We start from the raw sequence: 13,468 nt of genomic DNA, 5'->3' as shown, positions 1-13,468 counted from the left end.
GTCCTATACATACTCTTCCATTTTTCACTAAAATTTGTGTGACCGTCAATTATGCTTGCCATCATGTTATCCTTAGCTGACTTCTTTGCTAGATTGAATTTCCTAGTAAGTTCCTTCAATTTCTCCTTCTAACTTTCTTTCCAACCTGCACCTCCTTCTTAGTCTCTTTACTTATCTGTTATAATATAGTGGATCTTTACAATTCCTTACCACCTTTAAAGGTACACATCTATTTTCACATTCCTCAACAATTCCCTAAAACCCATCCCAGAGTCTGTTTACATTTTTTTTTACTGTTTTCCACCAATCATGGAAATACTTCTCCATTACCCACCCCTTCGCTCAAACACGATTCCACTCCTATTACCAAATCAGTCTCATAAGATTCCATTAATGTACCGAATTTTAATTGTTTAATTACTACACTCTGACAGTTTACCAAGTGCAATCTCAGACCCCCTTCCTCCCTAAAACTTGTCTGTTGCAATTGGGTAACATTTGACTCATGAGTTGAGAACTTCCCTGGAACCCAGATCCTTGTTCACAGATCTTGATTTAAGGATCTGGGTTTTCCAGTTTAGTGGTATGGGTTTTCTTAAGTGCAAATTAGTTTGCAGATCTCTGTTGATAATTGTAACAATTTGTCTATAGAGAGTTGCTTTTCCATTACCATTCAGGTGTAACCCATGCCTAATGAACATTTAAAGGAATCATTTGGAAAGGAGACAAGAGATTTGTACCTGTTAAGAAGGGTAAAATGACCTCAGACCCTGTTTATTATACAAGGGAAATAAGAAAATTAAAAAGGAAATGTACAATAGTAAACAGGAAAATCAAAGAGGGTAGGGAGAATAGAGAAACTAGAAAACAGCTAATGAGGGAACTGAATAGAGTGAAAAAGGAAGCAGAAAAGAATTATATGAATGGCATATTTCAAGAGGGTAATGACCACAAAGGGAAATGGAAAAGGCTGTATTCATATATTAGGAATCAAAAAGGAAAAGGAATCCAAATCCCTACAATGGTGAGAGAAGGGGGTGAACACTATTCAACAGATACTGAGAAAGCAAATCTATTTAGTAGGGAATTCAGAGATTCAGTAGAAGATTGTCAGGAGTTGGAAACCGTAACAGAAGATAGAGAGGGAGAGACACAGGGAAACAAGAAGCTTCTCATTCACAAATGAAGATATTTTCAGAGAAATCCAACTGCTTCAGCAAGGAAAAGCAGCAGGAAGTGATCAAATTACTGGGGAGGTATTAAAAACAATGGGGTGGTACATAGTGCCTCATTTAAAATTTCTCTTTGACTATGTCATAAATAATAGTGTAATACCAAAGGAATGGAAGGAATCTATAATAATACCAATTTATAAAGAAAAGGGTGATAAAAATAAACCAGAGAACTACAGACCAATCAGCCTGACCAGTATAGTTTCTAAAATACTGGAGAGTTTAATGGCAAAGTACATCACAGGGATATTGGTTCATGGTTCATGAGGAGCCAGTATGGATTTAGAAAGAAATTTTCTTCTGAGGCACAACTGGTGGGATTTCAGCAGGACATATCAGATCAGTTGGATTCAGGAGGTCAGTTAGATTGCATAGCCATAGATCTTTCCAAAGCCTTTGATAGAGTGGAACATAGAATATTATTAAAGAAACTGGAGGGAATAGGATTGGATGTAAGGGTTACACGTTGGATAAAAACATTTCTAAATTCCAGGGTTCAGAAAGTCAAAGTAGGAAATAATGTATCGCAGGAAGAGAAAGTTTGGAAGGGAATTGCACAGGGTAGTACAATCAGTCCGTTGCTTTTCTTAATATACGCAAATGATTTAGGGAACAATATAACATCAGAAATAAGATTGTATGCAGATGACATAATTGTTTATAGGGAAATAAATAACATTGAGGATTGTTCAGAATTACAGAGGGACCTTGAGAGTTGAAGAAAATAATATGAAGGTTAATGGAGGCAAATCAACTGTTACAACATTTACAAAGAGGAGCTTTAAAACTGAATCTGAATATACTTTAGATGAGGTAGTTATCCCAAAAGATGGCAAGTGCAAATACTTAGGTGTGAGATTTGAAAGTAATTTCCACTGGAAGGGTCATGTTGATGACATTGTAGGGAAAGCATACAGATCGTTACATGTCATAATGAGGCTACTTAAAGGATGCAACAAAGAATTAAAAGAAAAAAGTTACTTAAGTATGGTTCATCCATTATTGGAATATGCAAACAGTGTTTGGGATCCTCACCAAGAATACCTAATAAAAGAAATAGATAGTGTGCAGAGGAAAGCAGCAAGATTTGTAACAGGGGATTTCACGAGAAAAAGTAGTGTATCAGAAATGTTCCGAGGAACTTGGGTGGGAAACTTTAAGTAAGAGAAAGAAGAAAACTAGACTTATAGGATTATATAGAACCTATACAGGAGAAGCAGCATGGGGAGAAATCTGTGACAGGCTTCAGTTGGAAAATAATTATATCGGCAGAACTGACCACAAGTATAAAATTAGAAGGAATTTTAGCAGAAGCGATTGGGGTAAATTTTCATTTATTGGGAAGGGCGTGAAGGAGTGGAACAGTTTACCAGGGGTAGTGTTTGATCCTTTTCCAAAATCTGTACAGATATTCATGAAGAGAATAAACAACAACAGAGAAAATAAATGAAATGTTAGAGGGCATTCGACCAGTGCAGGTTATTGTAAATAAAAAATGTGTGTGAATAAATTAATTCCATCCCCTGGTCTATGGAGTTTGGACAGCCAAAGTAGGGGACTGCCTGTAGGGGTGAAGTACAGTGGGGACTTCGAGGGCCCTGGGAATGCTACGGTAGCTGTGAAGGCCTTTCAGGACCTCTGAAAAGTGGTGGCAAAAGGGGCTCTGGTTAAGACGCAGCAGGTCATGCTACTTAGGTTCCAAAATGGGTAAATAAATAAATGCAATGTAAATTTTAATCTTGTACCAGTTGTATAGTATTATTTGAAGTAATTCCAAATGCTGTATATGAGTTGACTATGTCTGTAAGTACAGGAGATATTATAAGTAGAATTTTGTAAACAACATACATTTATTAAGGATGAGCTGTGTGTTTAACAGAAAAAATTGTTAGCGTAAATTGTATAATATTGTATTCTAGGAAAATTTTCTTCTTCTCTTGTTAATTTAAAAACCATTTGCCACCGAGGTAGACACCTCATTTGCAAATAAAGAGATTTTGATTTAATTAGTTACTTTTTAAAAACTCCCTCATGCCTGTTTTATCAGCCATATGGTGCTGCCTAATAGCCCTACTTTTAATACCTTCCTTTCTTTCACATTTATTTTTAACTACTACAAAAAGAGCTTTTTGATCACTAATACCATCTATTACTTCAGTTTCTCTATAAAGCTCATCTGTTTTTACCAACACCACATCAAGAATATTCTTCCCTCTAGTTGGTTCCACAGGGCGAGTTGGCCGTGCGGTTAAGATCGCGCAACTGTGAGCTTGCATCCAGGAGATAGTGGGTTCGAACCCCACTGTCGGCAACCCTGAAGATGGCTTTCCATGGTTTTCCTATTTTCACACCAGGAAAATGCTTGGGCTGTATCTTAATTAAGGCCACGGCCTCTTCGTTTCCACTCCTAGGCCTTTCCTATCCCATCGTCGTCATAAGACCTATCTGAGTCAGTGCGACGTAAAGCAAATAGAAAAGTTGGATCCATCACTTTCTGAATCAGCTGCCCTTCCCATATTAACTTATTTGCCATTTGTTGGTCATGCTTCCTGCCATTCGCATTACTTTCCCAATTGACATTTGGCAAAGTGAGATCACCTGCTACTATCACATTCCTTTCCATATAGTTTCCCACATAGCTGATTATCTTATCAAATAATTCTGAATCAGCGTCAGCGCTACCCTTTCCCAGTCTGTACACCCCAAAGACATCAAGCTTCCTATTATCTTTAGGGATGAGCCTTACGCCTAGAATTTCATGTTTGTCAACTTTAACTTTTTCGTGCCTTACAAATTCTTCTTTCACCAGAATGAAAACTCCCCCTCCTACCATTCCTATCCCATCTCTACCATACACACTCCAGTTCTATGAGAAAATTTCTGCATCCATTATATCATTTCTCAACCATGATTCAACTCCTATTACAATATCTGGTAAGCATATATCTATTAAATTACTTAATTCTATTCCTTTCTTTGCAATACTTCTACAGTTGAGCACTAACATTTTTATGTCACCCCTACTTCAATCAATCAATCAGTACTGATCTGCATTTAGGGCAGTCGCCCAGGTGGCAGATTCCCTATTTGTTGTTTTCCTAGCCTTTTCCTAAATGATTTCAAAGAAATTGGAAATTTATTGAACATCCCTCTTGGTAAGTTATTCCAATCCCTAACTCCCCTTCCTATAAATGAATATTTGCCCCAGTTTGTCCTCTTGAATTCCAACTTTATCTTCATATTGTGATCTTTCCTACTTTTATAAACGCCATTCAAACTTATTCGTCTACTAATGTCATTCCACGCCATCTCTCCGCTGACAGCCCGGAACATACCACTTAGTCGAGCAGCTCTTCTTCTTTCTCTCAATTCTTCCCAACCCAAACATTGCAACATTTTTGTAACGCTACTCTTGGTACTTGACTTCCAGTTGCCTGTACCCTTATCACAGCTCCTTAGGCCACCCTGTATCCCTGAATGTACCTTCCTATAACCCTTCTAAACTAATTCCCTAACTTATATGTACCACTGCAGTTTAAGTGAAGGCCATCTGAGCGCAGATCCCTATCTCCCGCCCACTGCTTAGGATCTAGAAATCTCACTCCCAGTTTCCCACATACCCACTCCATAGTCTCATTTAAATCCCCAATCACCTTCCAGTTAGTATCCCTCCTACACAGTATTTGAATGATAACAATCTCTACTTCCTTAAACTTCACCTGTGCTGCATTTACTACATCCCACATATCCCCAACTATGTTGGTACTTACACCTGCTTGTCTTACGTTGTTACTACCAACGTGAAACACCACCACCTTCTCCTATCTCTTTCTCCTTCTCTTCTACTTTCCTCAACATCTGCCTCAACCTAATTCCTGGATAACACTCTACCCTGGTTCCCTTTCCTCCACACTCTTTCCCCACATGTCTAACAATGGAATCCCCAATGACCAGAGCCACAACCCTACCCACCTCGTTTGATCCCCTCCCCTCCTGGTCAGCCCTATCTTTCCTGACAGCTGCAGAAGCAACTTCCTCCTCCCTTTTCTCCCTCCCATGACCCTGTTCCACCTGACCTTTCCTATCCACTACTCCACATTTCCCTTTCCTACCTCTTTCCTTCCTCCTACTTCCACACTTCTTAGCAACACTTCCCTGTTCCTCATCTTCCCTCGGTTGTTCTACCTGCAGTGACTCGTACCAATTTCTCACAGACACCTGTCCTGAATTCTGATCCAGAATAGAGCCCTTAGCATGCAATCTCCTTCCCCTTAAAGCATTAGACCACCTGTCTTCTATGATTCCCCCCTTTCCTTCCCATCCCTCTTTACACCTACTGTATCCTGTACATTTTTTGAGGAAGGCCTACCTTCCTTCCTGTCTTCTGAGAGAATCCTGATGATCTCCCTCAAAGTCTCCAACTCCTCCCTCAAACTCCTACTCATATTACTAGTGCTGTGATGCATTAATAATGCACGAACTCGAAAGGATTGTGACAAATTATGGTTTGGAAAGCAGTGATCAAAGTGATGTGGAAACCAACATTGCAGCTGCAGCAGCCAATGACCTGGACAGCAGATCAACAAAACACCGATAAAACTGATACAGCGGATGTTAATAGACTATTGTAGCATGTTTCTGTATGAAGTTATACACAATATTCAAATAGATTTTTATTATTTTAATATCATCATTATAATAGTATACAATTTGTACTCTGCATTCCCAGCCACAAACAATCACTAATAACCGAGCTCGATAACTGTAGTCGCTTAAGTGTGGCCAGTATCCAGTAATCAGAAGATAGTGGGTTCAAGCCCCACTGTCGGCAGCTCCGAAGATGGTTTTCCGTGGTTTCCCATTTTCACACCGGGCAAATGACGGGGCTGTACATTAATTAAGGCCACGGCCGCTTCCTTCCAATTCCTAGGTCTTTCCTATCCCATCGTCGCCACAAGACATATCTGTGTCGGTGCGATGCAAAAAAAAAAAAAAAAACCAATCACTAATGGTGCTCTGAAATGAGTGTAAGTGTTGCCTGTCTTGTTTCATAAACTGCTCCTGTGTATGTGCTACAGATGTCAAATAATGTCAGCATGCTCACCCCATGTGAAAATGATTTCTGAGACAAGTACCAGGAAGATATTAATATGAGTACAACTTTACTCTTTTTAAAATGTTATTTTCAAGTAAAATTCTCCTTAAAGTCAGATACGACCCCATAAATCATTGTTAATAAATTTACAAAAGCATCTGGACAACATGAATGAAGAAATGATCATGATTATGACCAACAACAATGATAAATACGGCAGATTCACAATCCTTTGTACTAATTTATAATCTTAGAAAACCAAAAATATATAACATTAATATCTCCACTGACATTTTCGATTCAAGCAGTCAGCAATAATAATAATAATAATAATAATAATATATTATTATTATTATTATTATTATTATTATTATTATTATTATTATTATTATTATTATTATTATTATTATTATTATTATTTCAAAAGCATAACATTTCAAACAAGAAATAAAATACTAACCTGTTTGTGTGGTACAAAGGGCTCCACAATAAAATTCCGAAGCTTTCCAGTGGCCTTGCCAATCACTTGATCCTTGCCCATTCGTTCACTAACCCAATCTTTTACAGTTGAAAGGTCTGCATTTACTTTGATGAGACCTAGTTTACCACGACGTTTTATAAGCTGGTCAGGCTTGACGACCAATTTCTAAGAGAGAATTCAACAATGATTACTTTCTAAAATATTGCTTATTTATAACCATCCTACAAAGAAAATAACAAGAACAACAACCACCACCACCACGATAAATATATGGCGTATGCAACTAGGTTGCAAGCTTTCTTAATTGATATTGACAGCCTGTGTACCTACATGCATGCATACATACATATTGCGCCCGTGAAAATCACTATGTGACAATATTTTGGGATAAATCCTGACTGCCAGCACACATATTATTAAGAGCGAGAATTCTTTAAAATAACCCAAACAATACAGGGTTTCCATAAAAAAACTCCAGGGTTTTGGGGCAAAATATTGTAATGAAGTAAAAAAACTTATATTAATGTTTAATACATGGTTGGAAAGGTTGCATTTTCAAGTTTTTTTTAACAATTTAATAAAGTTCAATATGAGCCCCTTTAGTGGCACAGCACACATCGTAACGGTATTCCACCTCTTCCCATGTCCTGGCCAGCATGTCTGGGGGAACGGTTGCCACACAACTGATTATTCGTTCCCTGAGAAGGCCAAGATCACGAATTTTCTCCGCATACACAAGATTCTTGATATGCCCCCAGAAGAAAAAGTCCAACGGAGTCATATCAGGGCTCCTTGGAGACCATGGAATAGATCCTTCCCTTCCAATCCATCTGTTGCCGAGTCGAGCGTCAAGTGCCTCACACACACGCAAACTGAAGTGTGCCAGTGCCCCATCCTGTTGGAAGTAGACTAAACCCTTCTCCGCCTCAATGTCATCTAACTGAGGAAAAACATATTCCTCTAACATGTCACAATAGACATCACCATTGATATTTCTTTCAACAAAAATGAAGGGACCTATTACTCTATCATGCATAAGACCACACCAAACATTCACTTTTGGCGTGTCACGTTCATACTCTACGAACTCATGGGGCGGCTCTGATCCCCAAATTCTGCAGTTATGTCTGTTTACAGACCCGTTCACATGAAAAGTCGCTTCATCACTAAAAAAACAAAAAAAAACCATTTTTTTAAAAAAATCGTTCTTTTCATTGATTTTGTTTAGCATAGAAAGAGAAAAGTCAAATTTCTTAACTTTGTCTGTCAGTTTAATGTGGTGTAACAGTTAAAGTTTGTAAGCAGTTAAACGAAGTCTTTTATGAACTACCTTATGAACTGTTGATCTTGGTAACCCCAACTCCAGACTGCGTTTTGTCAATGATTTCTTAGGGCTTCGAAGGCATGAAGCTCGGATTCTGTCCACATTATCTTGTGACACACGCGGCCTACCCCCGACTTTTGTTTTAAAACACTTCCTGTTTGTTTGAAAGCACTTAACCATTGGCAAATGGTTTTATCCGTAGGCGGGTCAACACCATAATTACGTCTAAAGTTTCTTTGTACCGTAACAACAGAATGAGTTTCTATTAGCCAAATAACACATTGAGTCTTTTGTAGCGGCGTCGCCATAGCGTGGCAATCCAGACAGCACTGACTGCCGCTACGTTGTTTCAAGGTCAACACTCCGCAGTGCTGCCAACTGTTGATGAAAACATTCCCAATTGGAATGAGTAAAACTTGATGACCTACTCGTTTCAGAGAAATTATCTACATTTTGCTATCTTCTACAGTTATTAAGATATGAATTTTTAAAACCCCGAGTTCTTTTATGGAAACCCTGTATTGACCTTACATGACAGATCCTTACCTTCCAAAATTTTGAACTGAAATATTTCACATAGCAGTTTTTGCAAGTGCAACAACAATATATACATCTTCAATATTGACTGTTTTGACTTTCAGCGTTCTGTCTGCAAGCCTCTGTGAATTTACTAAACACCTCCACAATCCCCTATTCATAAATAGCTCCGTGGTCTCTTTTAGTTCCAAACCTCTTATCTTTGAATCATTAGAAACTGAGTCTAACCACCACCTTCTTGGTCTCACTCTACTTCTCTTATGCTCCATAACTGAGTCCACTATTCTCCTAGGTAACACATCCTCCTCCGTTTGCCTCACATGACCCAACCACCCAAGCTGATTTATGCATACAGCTTCGTTAACCAAGTTAATTCGTAACTTAGCCTTTATTTCATCATTCCGAGAACCCACCTGCCATTCTTCCCACCTGTTTGTACCAACGATCATTCTCGCTACTTTCATGTCTGTTACTTCCACCCAGCTTTCACTCCTGTAAAATAAAGATGGTCTGAAAACAGATAGTTTCATCTATGAAATGGCATCTTTCTTACAGATTTGATCACATCTGCAAGCTCATGGCTTTAGCTTTGGTGCACCTTGATTCAATGTTATATACTACACTGAGTGGACAAGTCACGGGAAGACACTGAATGTGATATTAATAATGAGTTGCTCCTCCGCAAGCCCTCAAACCCGCAGCAATACGGCGAGGCATCAACTCTACAAGGTGCTGGAATCATTCTGGACCCATGCATCTTGCACTGCTACCCACAACTGGTCTTGTGTAGTTAGTGCGAGGTTCATGGAACGTACACCAGCATCGACAGCATCCCATAAATGCTTGACTGGATTAAGATTGGGGGATCTGGAGGGCCAATCAATGGTCGTAACTTCAGGAGTGCTCCTCTAACCACCTGCGTGCCACCACAGAGCGGTGACATGGCGCATTGTTCCGGATTCATCGGACCATACCACACACCGCCACTCTTCCACAGTCCATTGCCGATGATCGCGTGCCCATGCTCTATGTCGAGGTGTCAACAAAGGGACAAGAGTTGGTCGTAGGCTGGTGAAGCCTGGTAGAAATGGGTTTTTGACTCCCAACACTCAACTGGGCAGTGATCTGACTCACAGTAGCCCGTCGAGTGCCCAGTATGGTTCTGTGGAGGCGACGTGATGTCCGTTCGTTAAAAACCTGTGGTCTTCCCGTGCAGCGGTTTAGGCGGGTGGTAACATTCTCTCTGCGATAGTGAAGATCTACCCTTAACACTGTTGACCTCAGAAACCCGAATTAGCGTATATTCTCTGCAATACTATGACCCACGCGCCGATGATCATCTAACGTTAAAAGTCGGCTAACTCGCGATGTGTTGCCATCTTCACTACAACGATGTCTGTGACAGACTACTCAGCTACATTGCAGCTAGCCGCAACGCTCAGGTGTCATACACGGCATATTTTCTAATGGGGCACCACTTCCCGTGACTTTTGGCCACTCAGTGTATACCATCATCCAGAGAGAATACACATTCTAAATACTGCTCTAGCTCTGTATTCCCAATCTGACATTCAATTCCCTTACGTTTCTTCCATACTGACATCAATTTAATGCTAATTTTGTTATCATATTCATTGCAGGTATTTTCAAGTTCCAAGATATCAGAGTGCAAGCTTCCAGCACAGTCTGCCATTAACATAAAAGTCATCAGCATAGGCCAAACTGCTTACTACATTTCCACCTGACTTAATCCCTCCCTACCACATTACACCTATCAGTAGATGATCCACGTAAACTATGAACAACAAAGGTGAAAGATTACGGCCATGTGTAACCCCTGTAAGTATCTTGAACCAAGAACTCCTCCTACCATAAATATTCTCATTGCAGCCAAACTGTCAACATAAATGCCTTTGATTGCTCTTAACAATCTACTCCTAATCCCATCATCTACTAGAACGACTAACATCTTTTACCTCTTCTCTTGATCTACGAAGCATAGTAGAACTACTCAATTACCTTCCGCATACTGAAAATCTATCTTGGCAGCCATTCTGTTCTTTGAAGCCAAACTGGTTTTCAACCAACTTACCCTCAACCACTGATCGCACCCTCCCTTCAAAAACGACAGTGAACAGCCTGCCTGGTATACTGACCAATGAAATACCTCGGTAGTTGTTGCAATCCTTCCTATTCCCTTGCTTGTAGACAGGTGCAATTATTGCTTTTGTCTAATTAGAAGGTACATTACTAAAATCCCATGCTACTCTTATTATTCTGTAAAGCCACTTCATCCCTGCCTTCCCACTGTATTTCACCACTTTAGGTATAATTTCATCTATTCGCACTTTATGACAATGGAGTATATTTATCATCCTTTCCACTTCCTCATGCATAATTTCACCAATATCATTGTCCTCCACATGATCTCGGTTGTTTGCAACTTCAAAGATTTCTTTTTACATTGAGAAGGTTTTCAAAATATTCCTTCCACTTGTCGAGTAATTCCCTGGGATCGACTATGAGTTCACCTCTTTTATCCAAGACACTATTCATTTCCTTATTCCCCACCTTTCTAAGACTCTTTATTACTGTCCAGAAAGGCTGCCTGGCCTAGTCTTCCCAGTTTATTCCCAAAATCTTCTCATGATTTCTTGGAGTCAAGGAATGTTTGTTTTGCTTTGTTTCTTTCATCCAGGTACAGTTCCCTATCTGCATCAGTCCTTGTTTGGAGCTATTTCTGCTATGCTTGCTTCTTACATTTACAAGCTGCTCTAACTTCATCATTCCACCAAGATATTTGCAGTTCCCAATCTTTACACAGAGCTGTTCCAAGGCAATCTCTTGGCGTTTCTATTACAGCATCCCAGTATGCCACCCATTCTCTTTCTATATCCTGAATCCTTTTACTGTTTATAATTTCACTAATTACATCCATGTACTTCTGTCTAATTTCTTCATACTGGAGATTTTCTACCTGTATTTGTCTGCAGACATAGGGTATTTCACTTTTTCTATCATAGGCCTAGAGATAATTAGCTCACAACAGATCAGATAGTGATCTGTATCATAGAAAAATCCCTGGAACACCTGCACACTATTAACAAATTTCTTGAATTTAAAGTCGGTTATGATATAGTCTATCGCGGATCTGGTGGCCCTACCCTCCCATGTGGTTAGCCTTATGCTTGGAGAACACATTCATAACTTCTAAACCCATACTGGTACAGAAATCCAGTAAACACTTCCCATTCCTATCACCTTCCACATCTTCCCCACATTTATCCATCATCTTATTCCCAACCCTCACATTGAAATCGCCCATTAGTAGTATCCTATCCAGTTGACCCTGACTACGATGTCACTCATTGTTTCATAAAATATGTCAACTTCATCCTAATCTACACCTTCACTTGGTGAATCAGCAGACAATTGTCATCCTGAATCCTCCAATTCCTAAATCTACCCACAACATTTGCTAATTTGCATGCCTAACAGAAACTACGTTGTGTGCTATAGTATTCCTGATGAACAGTGAACTCCACACTGTTCCATTCTCTTTTTAACACCCGTCAAGTACATTTTATGATCTCCTGTCTCTTCTCTGTTATCTCCCCTTACCTGAATGTTAATAACTCCTAACACATCCAGATGCATGCTCTTTGCTGACGCAGTCAGTTCTGTTTTCTTTCTCCCGCAAGCCCCATTAATACTGACAGCTCTCCACCGGTTTCCATTTTGTTTGCCAAGTTGTTTCCAAGGAGTCCTTCGCCTGTCACATGGAAGTGGGCCTCCGTTACTCCCATAAGTCCGAGGCTTGCTTAAAACGTTCTGAGCTCGGTATATTCTGTGAAGCTGTATCCTACTCTACTTACACACAGTTCCAGTGAGAATCTTTCCTCTAACAGGCTGGGGACCACTGGTGGATTGTACAGTCCTAGCTGCCTGAGCACAGGTAAGGCCATGACTCAGAATATCTCGAAGATGCCCACTCCTATTCCATAGCAACAGGTATCCCGACTCTCACGACCACTTACTAAGCCACTCAGCCGTTACCCACTGTGCACAAACTAAGACAAAATTACAGATGGTCTCTAAGACACAGTTCATTTTGTTGGGATGTTGATGTGTGTGCCAACAGAGGTTTTTAACACACCAACTAATATGACATGAAGTGGCAGATTTTAGCCTACGTTTCAAAACTCAACAACCTTGGTCGGGATGAAATCCATGAACTCGGGATCATGGGTTGGACACACTACCTCTGATCTATCGAGGCAACTGCACGGTAGGGCTAATGAATCACAGAACTATATTTCATTTAAATGAATTTAATTCTTAATACCAGGAGTGATATTTGTAGCTATGTTAAAACACCTCTCTCCTTTAGTTTTCATTATTTGCAAGATTCCTTGTTATACCCAAATCAAGAAAGAAAGAACAAAGCCATATCTTATAAAGTAAACATAACACAATTTCAAATTTACCTACATCAGGAAGTCTAAACAGAAAAGGTATCTTCAATAATTCAACACATAGCTATTGCTTTTATCCAACCCAAACCGTATGGTGCAACAGCCCAGAAGGACCATGGCCTACCAAGCAACTGCGGCTCAGCCCAAAGGCCTGAAGATTACGAGGTGTTGTATGGTCGGCGTGATGAATCCTTTTGGCCATTATTCTTGGCTTTCTAGACCAGGACACTTTTCACACCGTCAGATAGCCAACTGCAATCAAGTAGGCTGAGTGGACCTTGAACCAGCCCTCAGATCGGGGTAGAAATCCCTGAACTGGTCAGA

At 39.8% G+C, this 13,468-nt stretch overlaps 1 protein-coding gene across 4 annotated transcripts in view; it reads right to left on the bottom strand.

Annotated features, from left to right (window-relative positions):
- Window positions 1-13,468, bottom strand: part of ATPCL (ATP-citrate synthase) — a 498,463-nt gene that overhangs the window by 246,656 nt on the left and 238,339 nt on the right. For all 4 annotated transcript variants that reach the window (XM_067140650.2, XM_067140651.2, XM_067140652.2 and 1 more), the window contains exon 3: window positions 6,788-6,973. In XM_067140650.2, coding sequence (XP_066996751.2) covers window positions 6,788-6,973 — 186 coding nt within the window. The remainder of the gene's footprint in view (window positions 1-6,787; window positions 6,974-13,468) is intronic.

The sequence above is a fragment of the Anabrus simplex genome, chromosome 2, assembly GCF_040414725.1.
Source record: "Anabrus simplex isolate iqAnaSimp1 chromosome 2, ASM4041472v1, whole genome shotgun sequence".
Taxonomy (NCBI): Eukaryota; Metazoa; Arthropoda; class Insecta; order Orthoptera; family Tettigoniidae; genus Anabrus; species Anabrus simplex.
The sequence above is the reverse complement of the archived record's forward strand: the minus strand, read 5'-3'. Positions and strand labels throughout refer to the sequence as shown.